At 34.5% G+C, this 26062-nt stretch overlaps 1 protein-coding gene across 3 annotated transcripts; it reads right to left on the bottom strand.

Moving 5' to 3' along the window:
* Positions 1–4871: 4871 nt before the first annotated feature.
* EAPP (E2F associated phosphoprotein) lies at positions 4872–25820 on the bottom strand. Of its 3 annotated transcripts, XM_012540651.2 has the most exons (6): positions 25538–25798; positions 22231–22412; positions 21507–21599; positions 18638–18755; positions 14847–14957; positions 4911–5394 (listed from the first exon to the last, which is right to left on the bottom strand). In XM_012540651.2, the coding sequence occupies exons 1-6, from the start codon at positions 25609–25611 to the stop codon at positions 5121–5123; spliced, it is 852 nt and encodes a 283-aa protein (XP_012396105.1). In that variant the 5' UTR covers positions 25612–25798; the 3' UTR covers positions 4911–5120. The 3 variants fall into 3 exon arrangements, with proteins under 3 accessions (XP_031808771.1, XP_012396105.1, XP_023351144.1); XM_031952911.1 differs by lacking the exon at positions 14847–14957 and having other exon boundaries at positions 4872–5394; positions 25538–25812; XM_023495376.2 differs by lacking the exons at positions 4911–5394; positions 18638–18755 and having other exon boundaries at positions 14890–14957; positions 21498–21599; positions 25538–25820.
* Between the last annotated feature and the right edge of the window lie 242 nt (positions 25821–26062).

The raw sequence follows: 26062 nt of genomic DNA on the forward strand, positions 1-26062 counted from the left end.
TAATGTTTGATGGGATAAAGGTCTTTATCCATTTTAGACATCATTAGAATATCAGGAGCCTCTCCAATACCTCCTCCATTATATCATCCTAGGTTCCTGTCTCATTATGTCATCCTCATCCTAGGTTCCTCCCCCCAATTAGGTCATCCCCATCCAGATACTTCCCCCATTATGTCATCGTTCTTGTAAACTTATAAAAGAATCTTGTATCTGACATTCATGGCTGGATTCTTTGAGACCATAGTCTCATTCAGCCCTGGGACCAAACCATCGATCTATTTGGTTCCAGTAAATCTCTCCCATTTAACAAATTATTAAATACTCCCTAATCTCGATCTTGCTCAGTTTCTCTAGCATTATAAGGGAAGGGATCACCTTCTAATCTGCCTTTTAAGTCCCTCCACTTTGTATAAACTTTGTGTGTAAACTTGCATTACTTTAGAATTTTGCAACGTACAAATAGTATGATCTTATGATATCATCCAAATATAAAATTCTCCAAACTTTATCCACTTTAAAGCAAAATATACTCAAAGACTTAAGAATTTTCCAGTGTTGTAAACACATTCTTTAACAGCTCATTTTATACTCTAACAACCAGATTAAAAGAAGCTTTTTTTCCCCCCAAATCATACAATTGCAATATTCCCAGGGTATAATTTTTCAGGTTAATAATTCTTATACAATAACCCCTCCCCCCCCAATTACAATACAAGAAAAATCAGAACTCTAACAATAATATAAACAGTATTCTAAAATTTTCAAACATAACATAACTCTTTTTGCCAGTCAAGCAATATATATTCATTTGAATAAATTTCCATGTGCTCTCATATACAAAATAATCATGTTGGGGCAGTTAGGTGGTGCAAAAGATAGAGCACCAGCCCTGAAGTCAGGAGGACACGAGTTCAAATATGATCTCAAACACTTTCTAATTGTGTGACTCTGGGCAAGTCACTTAACCCCAATTGCCTCAGTAAAATATATATATATTAGCTAACATTTATGGAGCATTTACCATGTGCAAAGGACTGTACTAAACACTTTAAAATTATTCTCATTTTATCCTCACTACATACAACCATGGGAGAGGTAGGTATGAAGAAACTGCCACAAAACTTCTCAATTTCTGAGACTAGATTTGAAGTAGGTTCTAAGCATTTCAACTTAGAAATTCAATTTAGACATCAAATCTACTCTGCATTAAATTGAGTTACCACAATTAGCCTATTAGCACATAATGACTTATTTTAAAATTTTATTTATTTAGTTTATGCACATTTTTTACATATTTTCATATAAGTTACACTGGGACAGAAATATCAGAACAAAAGAGAAAAATCACACACACACATATACACAAACAGAAGGAAAAAAAAGTGAAAAAGAGTATGTTTTCAATTTGCAGTCTACTCACCATAGTTCTCTTTCAGGATGCAGATGACATTTTCTAACTAAAATTAATTGGAATTGTCTTTAACACTGAATTGCTGAGAACTAAGTCCCCTGCTGTATACAATATGTTCCTGGTTCTATTTGCGTAACTTAGCATCAGTTCATGTAGTAAATCTTTCCAGGCTTTTCTGAAATCAGCCTAATCATCATTTCTAATAGAACAATAATATTCCCACACATATACCATACCTTATTGAACCATTCACCAATGGGTGGGCATCCACTCATTTTTCAATTCTCTGCCATCACAAATAAAAGCACATGTAGGTTTTTGGTATACAGACTTCAGTAGTAGCTCTGCTAGATCAAAGGATATGCAGTTTTATAGACCTTTGGATATTGTTCCAAATTATTCTCCAGAATGATTAGAGTAGTTCACTACTCTACCAACAATGCATTAGTGTCGTTTTCCCCACACCCCCTCAAACATTTATCATTATCTTTTCCTGTCATCTTAGCCAATCTGAGAGGTGCAAGGTGGTACCTCAGAGTTGTTTTAATTTGCATTCCTCTAATAGTGATTTAGAACATTTTTTCCATATGACTATAGTGGCTTTAATTTCATTTGAAAATTGTTTATATTGTTTGAACATTTATCAATTGGGGAATGACTTGTGTTCTTATAAATGACTCAGTTATCTATATATTTTAGATATGAAGCCTTTATCAGAAAAACTGGGTGTAAAAATTGTTTTCCATATTCCGTACCCCTTCTAATCTTGGCCACATTGGTCTTTGTGCAAAGACTTTTCAAATTAATGTAATCAAAATTATCTACTTTGCATTTCAAAATGTTCTCTTATCTTGTTTGGTCAGATTTCCAAAGATCTGACAGGTAATCTATGCCTTGCTCTCCTAATTTGCTTATATCACCCTTTACACCTAAATTACCTATTTCAACCTTATCTTGGCATAGGGTTTGAGATGTTAGTCTATATGCTTTGTTTCTGTCATACTCTTTTCCAATGTTCCCAACAATTTTTATCAAATAGTGAGTCCTTATTCCAAAAGCTGAAGTCTTTGGTTTATCAAATAGTAGAGTCTTATAATCATTATTTATTATATCTTGTGTACTTAATCTGTTTCACTGATTTACCACTCTTGTTTCTGAGCCAGTACCAGATAGTTTTGATGACTGCTGCTTTACAATACCATTTTAAGTCTGGTACTGCTAGGTCACCTTTCTTTGCTTTTTTTCTTCATTAATTCTTTTGATAGTCTTAATGAACATCTTATTTTAAATGAGACCACATTTTAAATTAATTTTGGAACAAACTTTAACCAAATAAAATCTGGACTGAGCATCCCCTAATGATACGTTCAAAACCTTAATTTTACCAAGAGCTGCAACCTCAAATTATGGTGGCAGTCTCACATTCCCATCCCCATTTTCTTGGAGCCCACCAGGCTCTATAAACCCTTCTAATGGTTCTTCAAAGACAGAATTTTAATATGTTGTACTAGAATGATTCTGTCCTGCAAATTTATTTCTTTGGTATCCATAACTTGATAGAATATTGTAACTGAAACTGCTAACAGTTATTTCTCCTAAAAGTTTCTCTATTCCTTCTTCTTCTTCTTCTTTTTTTTTTTTTTTTTGAGGCAATTGGGGTTAAATGACTTGCCCAGGAACGCAGTTAAAAAGTGGTAAGTGCCCGAGGTCATATTTGAACTTGGGTCTTCCTGACTTCAGGGCCAGTCCTCTATCCACTGCATCACCTAGCTGCCCCTCTAACCCTTCTTTTATCAATTAAATATAAAACACCTCAAACCTCTTTCCAAATCTTTGACTTTCAAACCCTCTATTTATGTGAGTGCGGACTCCTACTTCTTTGACTTTCTATTCATTCTCTTTTTGTTTCTATTTGCTTAAACCTCTTCCTTGCAAACTTTTTTCCCACTTCAGTAAATCTGTTATAGAAGATAAGACTATTTTCTTTTTTTGAGATAATTTATGAAATATGACAGCTATAAAATGGCAACAACCATTTCAGAAAGCAATTTGCAATTATTAAAGTGATTAAAATGTCTATATTCTTTGAACCAGACTCCATTATTGGGATTATACACTGAGAAAGTCATTAATAAGAAAAATACCAAAATTCTCCAAAATTTATAGCAGCACATTTCTATCACGGGGTAGATAGCTATCATTTGGGGAATAGCTAAGCAAACTGTTGTAGAGAAATAAAATATGGTTATGTTATAAGAAATAATGTATGTGACAAATATAGAGAAGCATGGAAAGAAATACATGAACTGATGAGTTTAGTGAGCAGAACCAAGAAAGCAATATGCACAGTAACTACAATAACGTAAGGAAAAGAACTTCCTCACACCAAAAATATTAAAAATGAATTTAACATAATTATAAAGATCAAGTAGATTATGAGAAGAAATTCCTAATTCAATTATTCATGAAAGTGGAAGTCAATAGGTATTGCACATGCTTTTGGACTTTTTCAATGTATTCATCAGTTGTGCTAATTTTTTTCCTATCTAAAAAAAAAATACTATTTATTATATAGGATGGCTCTCTGGAATGGATTGGGATAACTATGATGATATAATAAATAGAAATTTCAACAGAAACTTTTTTAAAGCTCCAATTATGCCTGTGTGCCCAGCACAAACTTATTACTGTCATAGAAGAATCAAATTTTTTCTATCTTCAAGCATCCTAGTATAGTGTACCACATAGATCTGGTGCTTGAAGGTATGACTTCTTCAGGGAAGATGGTCTTCACATGCACTCCTAGCTAGCTGTGGATGGGTTGAAGATTAAAGTGAGGAAGAATTCCAAAGGGTCTAATGCCCTCCATATTCTCACACACTTTGGCAAGTAAACAGCAATCATCCTCCCCCCCAATACCTATATGGGTAATATTCCCCACTCCTTGCCACACTTCCAGTCCATGACTTTTGAGGCTTTTCATTATTCTGAAGTCCTTCATTCTTGTTACCATCATCTTGTAGAACAGAAGGTATGAAGAGTTTTCAAGGTAATGTATGCTTTGTAAAAACTATTTTGATATCCAATCAGTAAATTCCAAAAAGCTAATTTATAACTTCAACTGAAGAACATAACAGAAAAACTCTGTGGTAATCCACAAGGTGGACAAAGATCTAAAAAATTGTTAGGGTTCATTCGAATGAACTTGTTAGCAAACAAATTAAATTTAAAACCCCGATGAGCAGATTCTCCCGCAAGACAATCATATAGTTTCAAAATCAAATTTACTACTACCTTCAGATACTATACTTGTTATTGATCTACTGATAATTCAGCTGAAGTTTTCTAAGAAAGCATAGGTTATGAAAGATTCTATAAAGTGACACATTACTTTAGCAAAACATACAAAACTAGTAACAAAGGGTATGGGAAAAAGAATTTTGTAGAGGACAAAAACTGCTATAATTCAAGAAAATGTTTATTGCAGAAAGCTGTAATAAACATAAAGCTACTCGCTAAAAACATTGTGACTTCCAAATAAATTAGCTTCCAATCAAACAGATCTGAAACTTAATAATCACTTCTTATCAAGATTAAAAATATTTCTTAAATGATGAGATTTTCTTAAATGTACAAAGTTGCAAGAGGACTGTATACTCCATATTTATATTTTATAAAGCAGCAAGTGTGCAAATTGTCAACTGTGTTTCTATGTGTGGCTTGCCAAAACATTGAAAAAATGGAAGATTTCATTCTTATCAAATACTGCTACTTCAGTTGAACATTCAGTACATTTTACTGGGTGATATACTTCTACATTCTCTGGTTGAATTGTGGAATCACCTTCATCATCAGACTTCATTTTCTTATGGCCCCACCTTTTCTTCTTATTCATTGGACTTTTATATCTTAGAACCTCCTCTCTGTTGACAGAGCAATTCATCACAAACATTGCTCTGTACTGAGTTTTGTAGTATTCATGCCTAAGAGAAAGAGGAAAAGAAATGAAATGTCACAAACATGTTTATCTAAAAAAGGTGAAATCTGGAGAATTATCAACTTCTCACCAAAACTCCTACTGACACTTTGCAAAGTATCTTACCAATATTATGTCATTTGAATATTGCGACAATCCTATAAGATAAATAATACAACTATTACAGATGGGTAGGGAGTATAATATGGTCTTATCTCCAAATAGACCCAGATTGAAATCCTTCCTTAAATACAAGCTGTATAAGACTAGCAAAGTACTTAACTTCTCAGAGTCTGAGTTTTCACATCTTTAAATGGGAATTAAAAACAGTATCCACCTAAAGGAAAAGGTGCTTAATGAGTATGAAGTTACATAATATTTTATTCCAAAAAAAATACATTAATTGCTGAGTTTTTTCAAAGCCATTAAAATCTTTGGCCATTTATATCCCTTCCAAATAGGTCTTTCATTCTCACAACCTCATCAGTATCTCTGTCTCTGCTTGCTGTCTTGTCCCTCTCCCCGTTACTTCCATCCACAGTTAGATTCTCCCAGTTAATCATGCTTTGCTCCCTACCTCCCCCCCTCAGTCTCTTAACTCCCTTTCAGTTAGTCTGTTGCTCTTTTAGTCAGTCTCAGTATCTCCCTGTGTCTTTATTAGTCCGACTACTTCATTAGTCTGTCTCTCCCAGTTGTTCCCACTCTTCCACTTCTCTCTCCCCCTACTATCTATCTCTCCTCTCTCTCTCTCCTTACTTCCTCTTAAGAGTTTGGACCCCTGGTGTCCTCCTCCACCCTTGCAGAAATGAAAATGTTTTGAAAAAGGTGATAGAACACATTCCCAGCCAACTCTGCTTTCTTTCTTTTCCTGATATACAGGCAGACAAGCATGTGAGGTACATTCTTTGCAAACGGTAGTAGCCTTGTCAGTTTCAGACATTAGTAGCTCCTGAGTCACTCAACAGGGCTGACAGCAGAAGGAAATACCAATATCGGATTCTATGAACAAGGACTGCAGGAAGAACTCAAGCTCTGGGACGACTTCTGATCTTATCAACACAGTATACTGGCCAGAAACAATGACATTCTTACTTATGATACTAGCAGCAAGTAGCACAATCTTAGTAATTTGGGGGTGGAAAAAGTGGGGGAAGAGGGAAGGGAGAGGTATATGATCTAAGTGAATAAAAAGGTTCCAGCTTGGGAGAGAGCTAATGCTCCATCAGTGACAACACTTGTAGCAATACTGCTGCTTCAGCATAATGGAACACTGAGGCAGTATTCAGTACTCTGGCAATGCTTAATCCTAGCATAGTAGGTGGGTAGCAAAATAACCTGGGTGTCTGTGAAGAGAGAGTGGACTAATAGGCAGTCCTAGATTACATCAGCTTGAGCACTGGTATGAATGAGCACTGGAACAAAATTGAAGGGAAAAAAAGAATTGAAAGGCCTTTTTACATTGCTCTGAGTACAGTATGATGAGATCACTTTCACTTCTTTTCAGGAAAGGTTTGGAGGACCAAAATAGATAAGTTTCTGTATCAGATCATTCTGGGAAGCCTGAAAACTTGTAAGACTCTAGCATGAGCTGTCCTTCGAGATCCCAGAGTAATACAACACGCTGTGGCTCAAGAATGAAGCAAAAGTACCAGTCCAGACTTTCTTTCCAGAAGTACAAAGACTTGTTCTAATATATCAAATATGAATTAAGGAAGTAAGCTGAAAAAATAAACAAACAAAAAAGAATCCCATTATAAAAAGCTATTACGGTGGTAAGGTTACTCAAAAGACAGATGAGATGGAGGAAATGATTCTAAAACATCCTCAAGCAAAGCTTTTAAAGTAAAACACAGCTTGGGTACAGATTCAATTCTAATTCCAAAAAGAGTTATGAAGCAAGGGGGGATTTGTTTTTATTTTTTAAGTTAAAATGCTTTTTTATAAATGCAACTAAAACACTGGAGGAAAAACAAAGAAAAAGAAAATAAATGAGAGCTATGGAAGAAAACAACTGGGAAGGGAATCAATCAATAGCTTACAAAAACCATACCCAAACAACAAACTTCCTGAACATCTGAATGGATCAAAGAGAAGCAATGACTTCATGAGACAAGAAGAAAGAGACTTTTTATTGCTCTGTCTAGTATAGACAGTTACCTAAAGGTCATGCACAACTTTGGCAGAACTTTCCTCAGTCCTGAGCAGAAACCCACAGGGCTTTGGTCCAGGCAACCAGAAGCCTACATGCATTGCCATAGTACAACTATGCAGACAAATGGATCAAAATGGAGAAGTTTGTACTGGAGATGGGCTAATGCATATTATGGGGCATTTCATCAAAGAAAATTTTATCCTACCTTACAGATGTACAGCTCATATACACTGACTAAAGCTCCCACACCATGACCAGACAGATAATCAGGTCACTACTGATTCAGTAACATAATATATTCATAGCACTATTATCACGCCAGATGATGTCTATATGGAAGAATTCAAGCTACAGACATTGTAGAAAAACCTCAATAGGACTATTAAGAATATGAGTATTGAGAGAACCTATCATCTGTATGAAGATACATCCCCTTCTCCATCCAATCTAATTCCTGATTGAACTAAACATAAAGTTGATATGGATATCAACTTTACTGTAGATAAAAAGGACACACAGATGGTGTTTGCTCCAAAGGATGGCAATGATGTTAAGAAATGTGGATCATACAAATTCCTCACTGAAGATGCAGACATAGACATGTACAATACTGAAGAGTCTATTTCAGATTTTGTGCACAGTTGCTTTAATTATGTCACTCAGAAGTGGCCTTCTATATAATATACACTAATTTTCAAGACCTATAATGATCACTTCAAAAACATCTTTTGGGAAATTTTTAACAAGCTTTATAAGAAAGATTTTTGATAAGAAAAAGATTTGGTATTAACATTGTCTCACTGATAACTGGGTAGCCTAAGACTCAAGTCTTTAGGTAATTTTATCTGGACCCATAAGAATTATGATTTACCATATGATGGTGATGTGCAGTCTGAAAGATTAACCCAGGACTTAGCCCTTTGGCCTAATGACTCCAGTGCTAGTCTGCCCAGATAGAAAGACCATTGAAGAGACCACCAATGGAACTGGTACCCTCACCATTACTGAGAACACCAGAGGGGCCAACTCATCAGCACTAATCCTACTGCCAACAACTTTGCTTGGACAAGATCACCTTTGTCGGTCTGAAGGAAGGGACTTATAATCCCTTCATTTAGAAATATGGATCAGGACATATGTGCTAAGGACACTTTTTATACATTATTGTTTTTTTTTTTAATATCTATTTTTTTCTAACAGATTGAGAGGTGTGTTACAGTGTGTACATTTAGATACTCTATACCCCCCAAATGTCAATAGACTGAAAAAATAAAATATAAATTATCTCACAGCAAACATACAGCAAACTGACTTGGAAAATAGACCAAGAAAAACTGCTGGACTAGCTGAATGCCAGAGCCCCAAAGGACCTACTATATCAATTTTTTTTTTTTTTAAAGATTAAAAGAAAACTTCCTGCTCTCCTAGCATCAGAGCAAAGTAGAAATAGAATCACTGGTTATCTCCTTAAAGAAAATGCCAAATGAAAACTCCCAGGAATATTATAGCCAAATGCAAAATGCAGAGCTTCAGGTAAAAAAATAAAATGCTTCAAGCAGCCAAAAAGAAAGAATTTGGATACTTAGGAGCCATAGTCAGAATTACATACTCATATATAACAGAAAAGAAAAAAACTTGGAATATCATATTCCAGAAGACAAAGGTCTACAGCTAAGAATAATTTCTCCAACAAAGCTGAATATAAGCAAAAGGGAAGGGGGGAAGAGTGGATATTTAAACAGAGAGCTGTCATGCATTCCTAATGAAAAGACCGGAGTTGTGAAGATACTTTAAAGTTGAAACATAAAAGATACATAAAAAGATAAATATGAATGATCATAAAGAACTAAATAAGAAAAACTACACTAACACTAACATGAAGACAAGATATATCTTCCTCATCTGAACCTTATCATCAGGAGTCAGAGGGAATCCAGTTAGAAGGTCTAGGAATGATTTTCTTGCTGATCTTAAAAGAAAAAAGAAAAATTAAAAGAGAGGGGAACAATACATAGGAGGGAGAAGGGAAAGGAAGACCAGGGAAAATTATCTCATATAGAGACAAAAACACACAGTTGGTACAGAAATACATTTCACTCAAGAGAGAACGAGGAGGGAAAGAGAAGATGATATTTGAGGGAGGTTAGATTAGAAAAGGCATTATTTCTAAGAAAAACAAAGGATGTTGAAAAATTTTTTTTTTTTGAAACAGCAAAATACAGGAATCGGGAGGGGGTGTCCATCAATTCAGGAATATCTCAAGTTATAGTATAAAAATGAGCTGGAATACTATTGCACCATAAGAAATGATGAAGGGGATGGTTTCCAAGAAGGCCGAGATCTTGATTAACTGATAGAAAGTGAACAGAACAAGGGAACAATTTATACAATGACATTAATACAATAAAAATGAACAAATCTGGAAAAAAACCAAAAAGCTCTTGAGCTTTTAAAAGTTTTCCTTTGTTTGTTTGGCAAGGCAGTTGGGGTTTAAGTGACTTGTCCAGGATCACATAGCCAGTGTTATATCTGAGCCTGAATTTGAACTCGGGTCCCTCAAGACCAGTGCTTTGTTCACTGCGGTATCCATGATTCCAAAGGACTAGTGATGAAATATGCTATCCACCTACTGATAGAGAGGTGATGGACTCAGAATGCAAAATGAAATACTTTTTTAAAAAAAATAGCTAATGTAGAAAATCTATTTTGCTTGACTATATAATTTTTTTCACAGAGATTTTGTTTTTCTCTCATTCTTAATGGGGAGGGGAGTGGGAGAGGAAGAAAAGATTTTTGCTGATCGAAAAAAATTTTTTTTAAATTTTAAAAGCCTTATTACTCTATCTTAGTAAATTATTAACAAAAATTGTCCAGATCTTTTGGAGCTAGATGGCAAAGTAAATATGGAATCCTTTCTCTCCCTGAAACAAACCCTAAGGGGAGAAGTATCAGAAATATTATGGCCCATATCCAAAGTTTCTATGTCAAAGAAAGTACATTGCAGGTAGGCAGAAGGAAAGACTTCAGATGCCAAGAAGCCACAGTTGTAATCATGTAAAACCTGGTAGCTTCTCCTACAAATAATAGCAAAGTCTATACTATAATATTCCAAAATGCAAAATATATGAACTTACAGCAAAAAATGATTTGCCCAGCAATACTGACTATAATTTTATGGGGAAAAATGGTCCTTCAGTAAGAAAAAAGTACTTTTAACCACTTCTAATGAAAAGACCAAGGGTTTAAAAAAATTTTTTGAAATGAAAAAACAAGAGTCATAAGAAATTTAGAAAGGTAAACTTATCTGAATAAAGAGTTAAATGATGATGTAGTGTTGACATTCTACTAGAGTAAGAACATACAAATGTTCCTTCAAAATAGTATTTTCAAAGGATAGTGAAAAAATTTAAACAGTGATTGTTTTGAGGATTTTAAGATGAAAAAGAGAAAGGAGGACTAAAATACAAAGGAGGAAAAAGGGAATGAAACTTGCTATTTCTCTTACACAGATTTAAGAGTACTTTAAGAGTGAGAGAGAAAGGAGAGGGAAAGATGAATGTCACTGTTATCTAAATATGTAAATGTTGAAACACAGAATTTGATATGGAAATGCATTATATTCAACAGGGAAATCCCTCCTCCCTCTTTTCATATCTTTTTTTCTATTCTCTCTCAATTTCTTTTCCACTTGTTTTCCTGTTGAGAGAGGAATCTATGGAGATGCTGATCAATTAAGGAATGATTGAACAAACTGTTTTATGTGAATGAATTAGAATATCATTAAGCTGCAAGAAATGAGAAAAGATGTGATTTCAGAAAACCCTAAGTAATGTAGAATAAACAAAACCAATAAAAGTTTCTGTAACAACAACACTTAAAGAAAAACATCACTGCTAGATACCGCAGTGAACAAAGCACTGGTCTTGAGGGACCCGAGTTCAAATTCAGGCTCAGATATAACACTGGCTATGTGATCCTGGACAAGTCACTTAAACCCCACTGCCTTGCCAAACAAACAAAGGAAAACTTTTAAAAGACATTAGAATTTTGAACAAAGAAATACAATGACTAACCCCTATCTCCAGGGTATTTATGATGAACACATTACCTACTTCTTCAAGAGGGAGTTAAACATTTTTGATTGGGTCACTGTGTCGATGTTACCCTTGATTATGTCTATCTGTTATAAGATTTTATTTAAATTTTCTATTTCTAATTAAAGATGTATGGGAGACAGACTCAGGGTTAGCAATTGTAATCCTTCCCCTGCACACCCCCCCCCCCCCCAAAAAAAAAAAGAGAACCACTAAAACATTTTTTAAATGCACAGAACAGAAAGGAATTTAAGGAGGAAGCACAGACAGCCAGGGCAGTTTTGAAAGTAACATGTAGAATTTATTATATGCTTTTTTTAAAAAGCAGGCAATGGGGCAGTTAGGTGGCACAGTGGATAGAACACCAGCCCTGAAGTCAGGACCTAAGTTCAAATCTGATTTCAGACAATAAGTCCTAGCTATGTGACCCTGACACTTAACTCCAATTACCTCGGGGTGGGAGACTATGTGCAAATGCCCTCTTTTGATGTTTAAGTTCAGAATTTAAAACAAAAACAAACTTGTCATAGCTGAGGTCTGTCATCTATTACTGGTGATCTACATAGGAATAGAGGGAAACAGCATAATACAATGGAAAGATATAAAATAATAACATTAGAGTTCAAATCCCATCTCATTTAATGAAATAAGAAATACCAACCAATTAAGCAATTTTAAGCATAATTATTTACTAAATAAGACCCCAAATTTTAACTAATTATCAACTAAATTATGACAAAAAATTTAAACAAAATTTTGTAATAAACAATATAAAGAGATAATTGTAAAATATGTTAATTTTGATTACAGTAGTCGAAAAGCTTTTCTCTGAACAAAGTACATACAACTAGAATAAGAGTGGAAGCAAGTCAAATGGGAAGAATATATCAGGGGATATTTTTGGCAACTAACAAATATGTTGGACCAAAAGTCATTCTGGAAAAGCGAGTAGTCCAAGAATTACTCAAGTACATAAGAGAATAATTCTCTAAAGAAGAGCTACAAATTATCAAAAAAAGTATGACATTCTCCAAATCACTAGCTACAAAGAAATGTAAATGAAAAAACCCTGAGATTTGTACTAAGAAAAGTGGAAAAAATGACTAAAGAGGGAAGGTCAAGGTGAGAGGGACTACAGAAAGAAAGGGTCACTAATGCATTGTTAGTAGAGCTTTGTATTTTGGGAGAGCAACTTGGGAGTTATACTATGCAAAGCTCCTTTAACCCAGAGATTTCAGTGCTAGTAGACAAATACTTCAAAAAGCCAATGACAAAAAGAAAAGCCCCATATACACCAAAATATTTATAGAAACAACTTTTGTAGTATCAAAGAACTGAAAACAAAATAGATGTTTATAAGATTGAGGACACTATTTTCAAAAGGACTCAGAAATGCAAAAAATTCATACAATTTATTCCCTTAAAGAAGAGGCTTTTTCTAGAAGGCTTTCCTCAAATGTGAAAATGACCATTAGAATCCATTTTGGAATGGATTTGCCTTTGGAGGCATCCATTCCCAACTTGCGTGCAACTATTGTTACGAATCATTACACTCAATTGTGTGCGGCTTTTCATGAATCCATTTGCCGTTTTCTCAACAAAGACTCTGTGTGGCTTGCCATTTCTTCAGCTCATTTTGTAGATAAGAAACTAAAGCAAATAAGATTAAAGGCCTTGCATGAGGTCATGAACAGCCAGTAAATATTTGAGGGCAAAATTGAACTCATGAAGATGATTCTTCCTGATTCTAGGTCAGGCATGCCAGAATACTAGTTCTTCTGAATTTGAATTTTTCTACTGAGGAAAACATTTCTTTCTCCATCTCCCAAAACTGCATTTCTCCAAGGTAAATCAAGTTTTTAAGATTCCTAGCAGAACTTGGAAGAGATTTATAGACTTGTAAGTCTCCACAAAGTTGGAAAGACTAAAACAGTTTACAGCAATTGTCTTCAGGGTATAATTTTTTTTTTCTTCCTTTATTAAAACTTTTTATTTTTCAAAACATATGAGTGGACAATTATTCAATATTAGCCCTTGCAAAACCTTATGTTCCCCTTCTCCTTTCAATAAATGGCAAGTAATCCAATATATGTTAAACATAGTAGAAGTAAATCAAATCAAACCAGAAAAAAAAGATGAGAAGCAAAATAAAATGCAAGCAAACAACAACAAAAAGAGTAAAATGCTATGTTGTGAACCAAACTCAGTTCCCACAGTCCTCTCTCTGGCTGTAGATGGCTATCTTCATCACTAAACAATTGGAACTGATCTGAATCATCTCATTGTTGAAGAGAGCCATGTCGATCAAAATTAATCACCATATAATCTTGTTGCTGTGTATAACAATCTCCTGGTTCTGCTCATTTCACTTAGCATCAATTCTTATAAGTCTCTCTAGGTCTTTCTGAAATCATCCTGGTGGTTCTACCAACAATGTGATCAATTCAGAGAAGCATGGAAAGATTTATGTGAACTGATGCAAAGCAAAGTAGGCAGAACCAGGAGAACAAAATATTCAGGACATAAATGGAAAAAAAAAAAAACTGAACTGAATGCAACAAAATTAAAATAAAGCTTGATGCCTCCCCCAAATACTGGGAAGATATTTACCCTGGCTTCTTTTGCAGAGATAGGAAACACTACATATGTTAAGACTTTTGAAATGGGTGATTAGTTTTGTTGAGCTGTTTTTTTTTTCTTCCCTTGAATTTACTTTTTGTTATAAGGGATTGAAATAGAGGAACACATTAAAAATATTTAAGTTTATTATTTTCTCATTCATTAATAAATTTATTTAAAATTTATCATCCATGAAATATTATTAAATATTCATCTAATATTTATTTAATTTCTTAAAGAAGTTTGCATAAAATATCTCTGTCCTCAAGGAATTTTTGAAAATCCAAATCGAATTTACTTAAATATAAAGCTCTTTTGTTATTCAGTAATTTCAACTGTATCTGACTCTTTACAACATCACCTGGGGTTTTCTTGGCAAAGATACTAGAGTGGTTTGTCATTTTCTTCTCTAGCTCATTATATAGAAGAAGAAACTGAGGCAAACAAGATTAAGTGATTTGACCAGAGTCACACAACTAGTAAGAGTCTGAAGCCAAATTTGAAGTTAGGTCTTTCTAACTCCAGGGAAGACACAAAGTTTAATTCAGCTTAAAAATAAAATCCACCAACATTTTCAAACCCTTTATTCATTACCGTTGGCAGTCAAGGCACAGTGTAGTCATGCAGGCAGGGCAATTCAAGACAGCATCACTATTTGGAACAGCCTGTTGTTGATGAGAGAGTTGTGTTCCCAAACAATGGTATCTATTGCAGAATAAAGTTTTAAAAAATGTATTGTAACATTAAAAATAAAAAATACTGTTACAAATCAAATTTATATTAAATGAAAACATACAGAATATAATGACTTCCCTCATGGAAGCTCTAACTTACCTTCTGTCACTTTCTCCTCCTTTATCGGTTTCACATGATGAAATATTACCATAAATAAATAAATCTTTACCAAGGCTAATCTCTCTTTATTCAAAGGATCACATTCATCCCTTTTCTGTCTCCTTTGCCCACTTTCATTTTTTTTCTATTTATTTTCAGTCTCTCCCTCTCTAGTGGTTTGTTTCCTATTGCCTACAAATATGCCCATATCCTGAAAAAAACAGCACTCGATCTTTCTATCTCTGCTATTACTCTATCTCTTTTGCCCTAGGAAGTCATCCCAGATTCCTCATTTTCCCTCACATTCCATATCTTAGCTGTTGTCAAAGTCTGTCAATCTCACCTTTACATTTCTCAAACACTCAGCTGCAGGCCCTTATTACCTCAGGCTTTGACCATTATACCAGCCTGTAGTGGGTCTAAGTGGCTTCAAATGCACGCTCAACCACTCCCTATTTAGCCAGTGAAGTCATTCACTATTGCCTCCAGGAGCAAATTTAAAATGAAATACCTTACTATACAATATCTTATATCTATGAAACTAATATATGCTAGTGCAGCATAAACTCCAGAAAGTTGAAAATGTTAGCTAGTAATGTTCTTGCAATTTTTCACCAAAATTATCCAAAATTTTAAAGAATCTGTAATCTTATTAATGTGACTCTTTACACCTGTAAAGTTCACAACCCCTCTAAGTATTTTCATATACTTTTCATCATGTCCTGGGAAATTCTAAATGGAATTGAGGATCACTTTGCACTGAGGACATCTATCTATTATGCTAACATTAACATTTCTTTAAGAGACTGCTTAGCCCCACCATGTTATCCTACTCAATTTTCAAGTGGATCATTCAATATTTTGACTTATTAAAGTCATAGTGTTGCATCTTACTATGAATAAATGGTATCACAAAGTTATGTCAATCTCAGAATCCTTAGGATCTGATTTTTAAGATGATAAATTGCAGAACAACTGATTTTCAATAATAGAAAAGTCTCCTTACTAGAAGTTTCCTTCATTGATGAAACCATAAACACAATGTCCTTAACCCAACAAGAAAAGGGGTTGAAGGAAGGGAAAGATTATCTTGAGAAAAATAGAAAACACAAAGCAATTCCTCAAACACTATCCAATCTACTATGCTTCATATTTAATGTTATTCCCAAGATAGATTTAATCAATTATTATCATTTAAGATGAGGATAATAATGAGAGCAAGCACTGACATAGTACTTTAGAATTTACCAAGTACTTTACATATCCTATCTGCATTTGATCCTCACAACAATCTTGTGAGGTAAGTGCTATTATTATTCTTATTTAACAGATGAGGCTAAGAGAGGGTTAAGGGACTTGCTCAGGTTCAGATAACTAAGTAACTTAGACATTATTTGAACTCAGCTCTTCCAGATTCTAAGTCCTATATTCCATTCATTGTGTTTTCTTGTTCATATGTGTCTGACTATATGGACTTTGTTCACGGGGTTTTCTTGGCAAAGATACTGGAGTGGTTTACCACTGTCTTCTCCAGAGTGATCCCATTTTATAAATGAGGCAAATAGGAGTTAAATGACTCGGATCACACAAATAATATTTAAAGCTGGTTTTTAATTCAGATCTTCCTGATTCCAGGGCTGGCATTTTATCCACTGTATCACTTAACTGCCCCACTGTACCTACTAGCTTTAATTGATTATCCAATTGTATGTCATAATTTGGGCAATATAAATTCTCCATCTATTTATTTTCTTCAATGAATTGTTAGACCAAATTCTGGAATAACAATAGGGGGTGCTGTGGTATTCTAGAGCTTAATGAAAGCAGCACCATGCCAACTATAAGCAGGAACACCTAGAGGATTTATTGTAAAAATGGAATCTCTCTTCCATTTGGACTCTGTTCAGAAAATCTTTTATGACAAAGATGTATCATCTCCTTAATTTCTCCCTTTCACTACTGCATCCCAGTAGTTAGCACAGTCCCTAGCACTTTGTATATGTTAGTAGGCAGAAATAGTTGGGAAGGGAAAAAGAATTTTTTTAAGTCAACTTAACTAGAATTCATTAAGCTCCTATTATGTGCTAGACACTGTACTAAGTATGAGAATTCAAAGAAAGGTCAGAAAAAAGGGATTGTTCTCAAAAGTCATAGTCTAATGAAGGAGATAACATATAAAAAACTTTATACAAACAAAATACATAGACAAGGATAAACTAGAATTAGTTTCAGAGGGAAAACACTAAGAATAAGTAGGATTGGAAAAAGCTTCTTATATAATTTAAGACTTTAACTGACACTTGAAGGATGTCATGAAAGCTGAAAGGCAAATATGAAGATGGAGAGAATACCAGGCATTAAGGGACAGCCACTGAAAATGCTTAAGAGTAGGAAGATGAAGTATGTCAAAAAACATAGCAAGAAGGGCAGTGTCATTTAAGTTGAAAAGTGATTGGAAAGAAGATGTAAGAAGACAGGAAGAAGTCAGACATAAAAGAAGCAGGATACAGACATAGGAAAGTTTAGGAAAGGATAGGTATGAAAGTAAGCAGTGTGAGCTAAAGTTTCAAAAAACACATAGGGGTTAGATTGTGAAAGTCCAATCAATGTCATATAATAAACATTTATTAGGTGTTTAGCATGTGTCCAGGCACTATGCCAAATGCTGGGAATACAAAAAAAGGCAAAAGAGATCCTGTTCTCAAGAAGCTCCCAATCTAATGAGGAAAGACAACACATACAAATAGTTGAACAATAGGGTGAAAAAGGGAAAAAAAAATACCTAGCTTGGGGTATGAGTACAGATGTATACTCAGGTAGGAAATAAAGAGATGGCTGACCTGGGCACCCTCCCTAAGCAAAGGATCTGGGAAGAGCTTCCTCATCTTTACCCTCTCCACACTCCAATTGGAAGGAGTATCAGGATTGTTTTCTTGCAAAAATATGAAACAGAAGGTGAATGTTAGAATAAGAGAGAATGTGAAAAGGGAGCCACTAGAGAGTAATAACATGATCAGAGTTGTACACAAAAAATGTGTACATTTTGTGTGAATGACAAATCAAAGGAAAAGATAGATGACCACAGCCGAGGCAAAAGAAACTAGACTGAATTATAAAAATGATGAGGAAAAGATAAATTTAAGAAATGTTGGGGACACAGAGTTAGTATAATTTGACAAATGACAATATATTGGGGGTCGAAGGAGAGGAGACTATTTGGCACAGTGGGGAAATTTGGACATCCAATGGGGAGCATAAATACATTAGGAAATAAAAAACCAAAACTAGAAAATATCAATTTACCTAATATAAGTGATTTGCCTAAATTAATTTAAGGTTGTAGATTACATATGTGACATAAATAACCTATTATGAATCACATTGGACTAAATTCAGTAACTTCAACCATTTATTTTAAAACAAATTTCATTCAAACAGCATAAAAATGGACTTTTAATTTCCAATGATCTTAAGGCATTTAGCTGAAGTAATTATTTTGAATTTCTCCTTCAGTATTCTAGCACAATATCTTTTTTGCTTAAAATTCTTACCCTCTTCTTCGTGCATCCACCCAGGCCTGATCTCTATTGTCTTTTTCAGGATCATATAATAATTCATCATTTGTTGGAATCCGATACTGTTTTTTCTTCTTCTTCACTTGTGATATTTCTGAAAGTGTAAAGGAAGTACCTTAACATCATTTAAAACAGTCATATCTTTTTAACATAGAATGAAGGATTTTCAATGAACAAAAAGGGGAAGCTAGTGGTATAGTGGATAGAGCATCAGCCCTGAAGTCAGGAGGACCAGAGTTCAAATCTGGCTGCAGACACTTAACACTTCTTAGCTGTGTGACCCTGGGTAAGTCACCCAACCTCAACTGCCTCAGCCAAAAAAAGGAAAAAAGACACCTTCCCTCTGAGTCTGGCACAGCATCAAGTGCTTAATTCAGTTAATAAAGATATTTAAAATCATATGGTACAGGGAATAAATCCACATGCCAACATAAAAACTTTCCCCCAAAAAAAGCAATTAATGTTTTAAATGCTGAGTTACTCATCTAATATGACACTTTAGGCAAATTACTTTATTTCTCTGGACCCAGAGTTTCCTTAAGTTGTTATGTATTTTGAAATTTAAAATAAAATTTGATCCAGTTATTTCACTATTAAACCAGAAATATAATTTAAAAAACCATAATGGCTCTATCTGTATAAAAATATTCACTACTGCTTTAACTGTAATAACAAAATACTAAAAGTAGACTCTATGCCTAATAACTGAGAGAATGACTGAATTGTACAGTGAAAAAGAAAATTATGGTATCATAAAAATAATAAATGTGAAATATATGAGGAAAAACAGAATATGAAGTGGTACTGAATAAAATAAAGAAAGAAAGAAAATAGGGCCAAAGGCTAAGGTAAATAAAGATGTAAAGTTACTTCTTTGCTTGTCTGTTGTTTATAAGGGTATTTGAGTCTATTTTAACAAGAAATGTTACCTCTTTTTAAAAAAATGTTTATTTTGTTACTTTTGTTGACAAGTTAAGTTTGTAACAGAAATAATTTTAGAATATAAAACTGAAAATTTTTGGTTTAATCTGTAAATAAAAATAAAATGGTAATTAATTCAACCATTTTCCTTAAAATAATGTATCTAAATATACCTAAGATAGTAAACACTTATACAATTAATTATAACAGTAAATTTTATTTTTTCATCATATGAATTCTTCAGATATTTATTTTAAAGTAATTACCTAAATGTCTTTAAAAACTGAGATTAGACATGGCAAATGTGGAAATATGTTTAGAAGAAATACACATGTTTAAACAATATTGGATTACTTGCTGTCTAGGGTAGGAGGCAGATAGGGAGGGAGAAAAATTTAGAAAACAAGATTTTACAAGGATGAACATTGAAAATTATCTTTGCATGTATTCTGAATAAGAAACTATTAGTATTTTTAAAAACTGAGGTTAGATATGGAAATGTTTTATATAATTGAATTATTCAACACCTATATCACATTGTTTACCATCTCAGGGAGGGAAAGAGAAGGAGAAAAGTAAGGAAGGATAGAATGAGGAACTTTAAAAAGTATTTAAAATTATTTTCACATGTAATTGAAGGGGGGAAAGCACTAAAATTAGAGTACTTCATCATGCTTGCCTCTCAATTATCTACCATAAAAATCTAGTTAAGAGAAAAAGAAGTTGATAAGAGAAGTTGATGGCTATAAAATCTGACCAAATAGAAATGATGAAACTATAATATATAAATATAGACTTTTTATATACTTATCTCCTTTATCTTAAAAAATAAAAAAACAAAACCTATTTGAAAAAACAAAGAAAAAAAGGAAAAACAAAAGAATACAAAACAAAAGAGAACATTGTCTGTCATAGGTTTGGATGGTTTTTATTTTTTTTTTTTTAAGTTTTTTTCCATCTCTCATTTGATTTTTAAATTTATTTTTGAGTTCTATAAATTCTCTCTGGGCAGGGAGCCATTTTCCATTACTATTTGGGGTAAAAGTTTTTGTTGTTGTTGTTGTTGTTGTTTTACTAAAATTTCTCTTCTGAACATAAACCTTGGTCTTCCCTGTTCCCACAATAAGTTTCTATGATGAGGCTCTTCTTTGTGGATTCAATTTTGTTTTGTTTTGTTTTTAAATAAGAGAGATTAGTGTAAGCATCTTTAATCATGGGGTGGGGGGATGGTTCCTCAAGCTTACCTTCAGCTCTCCACTCTGACCAGGAACCCAAAACCAAGAGCTCTACCCTCTCGCAAGTGCCCACAACCAGCAGTGTCCTTGCCCTACTCTCTCTCCACTCACCAGGTGCTGGTTCCTTTTTGCTCAGGTTAATCCCCAGCCCAGGGGATTTGTTCAACTCTTCTCAGGTTGTATCAGGAGGACCCCAGCTCTGCCTCAAGTCTTCTAGATTATTCTTCAGTGTATGTTCTCTTTGTGGGGGAAATCAGGAAAGTTTGAAATTTACTAACCTACTCCACCATCTTCCCAGAATCCTCCATATCGCCTTTATCTTTGCAAATGTCTTTTGTTCAGTCATTTTTAACAGTAGTCAACTCTTCTTGACCCTATTTGGGATTTTCTTGGCAAAGATACTAAAGTAGTTTGCCATTTCCTTCTCCAGATCATTTCACAACTGAAAAAACTAAAGCAAAAAGGGTGAAGCCCAAAGTCACTAGGTAGTAAGTTATCTGAGGACAGATTTGAAAAGTGTTCTTGACTCCAGGTCAGGCACTCTATCCACTGTGCCAACTAGTTGCTCTAAATGTAAATTTATTGTAGCTTACTTAAAATCAGCTAGATCAAGACAATACTAATTGGCTAACATTTTTTTTTAAAGGAAAAAAAATAAACCTTGTTGAAGAGTACTATACAACCCTTACCTGTATCTTCATCTTCAGAATCAGACTCAAAATATATGTCATTATAATAATTTGGCAGAACCATTGAAATTTTTCCAGTTCCTAGGGAAGAACCTGTTTTTAAAAATAATGAAAAGCCAAATGACAAAAAACACCCACATACACATTGCAACAGATGGATTTATCCAACAAAGAATAAACTCTTTCTCTAGAACAAATAAGATCTTGATACCTAATGAATTTGATACCTGTCTGGAATGTAATCACACTTTATCCAAGAATTTAGTAACAACATGATACCCCCATGGTCCAATTTGGGTCAATGTTACAGAGTAACTATCAGAATTCACAAGACTATTTACTGTTATTAACTCAAAAAAGAAAAGAAAAAAGTATTTGGTTTTCAAGGATGATGTGAAATGGAGAACAAATTTCAATGAGGGAAACAAAAAGGAAATCAAATATAATGAATCTTCAAATCTTCCTTATGCATTGCCTAATCCTAAAGGTATTTCTTTTTCCTTCTTCACAATATCATCTCATTCCTCTTCCAACACAAAGTCTAGCAAATAAATACTATCATAAAAGTAAATTCTATTCTTGTATCCTAGCAATAAGACAAGTACAACTTCTGTGGTAATGATACAACCTCAGCTAAGTCTCTGGGAAAAAGAAAATATGACTCTCTTCTTTAAACTAAGTGTTTAGAATAAACTAAGCTTAAAATACTGAGTTGCAGATTTACCTGTTTCTAGTGATGACAATTTATCTTCCATTGTTTTTATAGTGGAATTTAATTCAGCTTCCATTTCTTTTTCAAATTCATCTTCACTGGATGATTCACTTTCACCAGTAAGACATTCTCTAATAAGTTTTCGTTTTTGGTCAGGAGTGCCATGTAAAAGTACATCTACTTCATCTTCAGAACTAAAATTTAAAGATAATCAATTAGCAGACCTTGGTATACAGTTTTATAGTAGATTTATAGTTTTTAAAGGCATAGTGGCAAGGAAACAAGGTATTCAGCCAATAAGCATTTATTAAGCACCTAGTCCGTAGTAATAAAAAGAAAGGTATAAGATAGTCCTTGCTTTCAAGAAGCTCACAAACAAATGGTAAAAAAAAAAAAAAAAAAAAAAAAAAAAAAAAAAAAAAAAAAAAAAAAAAAAAAAAAAAAAAAAAAAAAAAACACCAGTTATATACAGAATAAATAAGAAATAATCAACAAAGAGAAGGCACTAGAATTAAGAAGAGTTAGGAAAGGCTTCCTGTAAAAGTCAGGATTCTAGCCAAGACCTGAAGGAAGCCAAGGGATGGAGATAAGGAAGAAGAGCATATGGGACACAAGTGAAAATACAAAAAATTGTGAGAAACAGTAAGGAAGTCAGTGTCACTGGGCTGAAGAATATACCCAGGAGGGTGTAAGGTATAAGATGACTTTCTAAAATAGAAAAGAGTATTATGTCTTTACTTTTTAACAACAGACACTTTTTATATTGAACATTGAAGGTGATTTGAAGCCACTGAAATTTAATGGAATGAAATGGTCAGACTAGCACTTTGAGAAAATCACTTCGGTGGCTGAATGGAGGATGGACTGGAATGAGAAAGATTTGTGGTGGACATGCCAGCCAGTAAGCTATTTCAATGGTGCAGGTATGAGAAGATAAGGGTACTGAGTGGTAGCCATCTCAAGAGTTTTCAAACAATGTAAAAGTGAAACAAGCAGGCTTTGGCAAAAAACTGAATATGGGGGTAGGAGTGATAGATGACTTAGGGGTGATATAGATGACCCAAGTTGTTTGCCTATGGGAGTTGAAGAATAGTGGTACCCACAACCCAAAAGAGAACTTTGGAAGGGGTGAATTTAATTTTGACCATGTTGAGTTTAAGGTGTTCATAAAATATCCAATTAGAGATATCTAAAAGGTAGAGACTGGAGATTAGTAGAGAAGTTAAGGGATGGATAAGTGGATTTTGAAAAACATCAGCATAGAGATCCCATGTTCAATCCATGGGAACTGATGAGATCATTAAATGAAGTTATAGAGAGAGAAAAGAGAAGAGGACTCAAAATTGAGTGACTTGGACATGGCCTGGATAAAGATCCAATAAAGACTGAGGAATATAGGAGAACTAAGAGAATGTAGGAATTGAAAGAATTTAATTCTATGCAGAATCTCAATTAGCATTTTCAATCAAGTTACTTTTCCCTTTACTTGCTCTTACCCACTGAGCCTCATAAAATTAAAATATATGTTAAAGCAAAATAAATCAATTTTCAAGAAGAAATTAAATGTAAAGATTCTTTTCTACAAAATTTTGTTCATAATTAAATCAATTCTTACAAGATATTTAATCAACATATGGAAATCCAGGTACTTTATTTCTATATTCAACAGTATAGAATTTTTAGTCTCTAAATTTTGGTGGTGAAGGCTGAAAGAATAGAAGAAGTGGGCCTTGAAATTTCTAATACATTTATTTTTTATTATTTTTCCCTGAGATTTATTTATATAGGAATTCAATTTCCAAAGCATCTCTGCAAACATATTTAAGTTCATCAATGTAAGCTCCTTGAGCTGGGATTATTTCATCATTGTGTTTGTACACTTAGCCCTCAACATAATATACATGTTAGTTGCTTGTTAATTGAGCCTCAAAAGAGCCTGGTTAGGTAGTAATTACAGCTAGTGTCATTTCTTTTACAGAGTACTGCTTTAGATCCAGAGGAGGTTAAGAATAAGTGAGGGTAAACAATGATGTGCCAGTAATGAAATACTTACATTTAAATCCATACGATCTGGTTCTAAATACAGTACAATTTCTACTATCCAAATCAATCTCTTTTTAAAAAACCTGTTTCTTAAGTCTTTTATATTTATATCGGCTAAATGGCACAATGATCAAGTACTGGACTTAGAGAGTAAGAAAGATAAGAGCCTCCTTTATTGTTTCACTCACAAGGTACTTCGTTTCCAATTCTGTGCATTTTCACTGACTGTCGCCTGTGTCTAATATTCTCTTTCCTCGTCTCTGCTTCTTGGCTTCTTTCTAGCCCTAGCTAAAATTCTATTCTCTGCAAGAAGACTTTTCTAAAACCTGGAAAGATGTACATGAATTGATGCTAAGTGAAGTGAGCAGATCCAGAACACTGTACACAGCAAAAGCAACACTGTGCAACTTTCTCCACAATTTAATGATCCAAGACAAGTCCAAAAGACTGAAAAATGCTGTCCATATTCAAAGAAAGAATTATCGAAGCAAACGATTTTCACTTTCTTGGGGGGTTTTTGTGTGTGTTTGTGTGTTTTTTTCCTTTTGTTCTGTCTCTGCTTCACAACATGACTAATTAGGAAATATATTTAACATGATTGCACATATATAGCATATCATATTTCATATTATTTTGGGGAGGAAGGAAAAAAAAGAAAAATTTGGAACTCAAAATCACATTAAAAATAAATTAAAAGACTTTTATACGTAATTAGGGAAAAATACTACTCAAGAGTTAAAGAACACACAAAAATAAATACTTTTCTAACGTCTCTTAATACTAGCGCCTTCTTTCCAACATTATCTCCAAGTTCATCTTGTATAACTTATTTGTATAGCCCCGTTTCATTCTCATCAGACCCTGAGCTCCTGGAGAGCAGGAACTCTTTTGCTCTTTCGCCTCCGGCGCTTAGCATGGCCACAGGCACACAGTAGGTGCTTGTTGACGTGGCGCCTGCAAACCGGCTCCCAACTATCCCCTACTTTTGTTTTGTTTTGCGAGAAGTTCCAAGCTCAGGAGGCTGCTCCCATTTGTTTGCGTGGGTTCAGTGGCAATGCACCGGGAAGCGTACCAAGCTTTCAATCTGGTTCAGCTTATTCCCAGTCTCTGCCTGGGGACTTCAGGGAGGGGGGAATTCACTCTCCCTTCCGCGGCTCCATTTCTTTCTGGAACTGCTCTAACCGTAAGTTCCCCGACATCCAGCCTCCATCTGCCTTTGTGCTTCACCTCGGGGCCTGCGGGAACAGATCCTGAGCAGTGCCCGCACCAGGCCTACCTGCTCAAAGCTGGGTCCTCGTCGCTGGGCTCTTCGACCACGTAAGGGTCGTCCTCTTCACCAGGCCTGTTCATGGTGAGCGGGTGTTATGGCACAAACGGTGCTTGTGGACAAACCCACGGAACTATCGGGCTGCAATTGTATTTTCTAATGGCTGCAGACAGATGCACTTCCGCCGTTGTCGCCTTGCTATTGCGCCTGCGCCAAGTAGCGCTTCGGAAGGGGCGGGGAGGAAAAGGAGTACCGGAGCCGAGAGAAGCAAGGGGTGTAGACTCGTACTCTGGGCCGGGCCGCTTGGGGCGGGAGGAGGGGGGGAGGGGGTGTGACACAAAATGGTGCACGGGGGTGTGGTCATAATCAGCAGCAGTTGAGCTCCAGCTTCAGCCCCCTAAGAGGACTTTTTTTTGTGTGTGTGTGTGTGTGTTTTCTTTTTCCTGATTACATGTGAAAACAATTTTAACGTTCTTTTTTTAAATTACAGATTTTCTTCCTTCCTCATTAATATAGATCATACATATGCAGACG

The sequence above is a fragment of the Sarcophilus harrisii genome, chromosome 2, assembly GCF_902635505.1.
Source record: "Sarcophilus harrisii chromosome 2, mSarHar1.11, whole genome shotgun sequence".
NCBI lineage: Eukaryota > Metazoa > Chordata > Mammalia > Dasyuromorphia > Dasyuridae > Sarcophilus > Sarcophilus harrisii.

What these genes read in the sequence shown, in the direction of transcription:
- EAPP (XM_012540651.2), bottom strand. Translation starts at nt 25,611, where the DNA reads ATGAACAGGCCTGGTGAAGAGGACGACCCTTACGTGGTCGAAGAGCCC. An exon ending in ATTGTCATCACTAGAAACAG is followed by an intron (nt 21,600 to 22,230) that starts GTAAATCTGCAA and finishes TTTTAAAAACAG; the next exon opens with GTTCTTCCCTAGGAACTGGA. An exon ending in TTCTGAAGATGAAGATACAG is followed by an intron (nt 18,756 to 21,506) that starts GTAAGGGTTGTA and finishes TTACACTTTCAG; the next exon opens with AAATATCACAAGTGAAGAAG.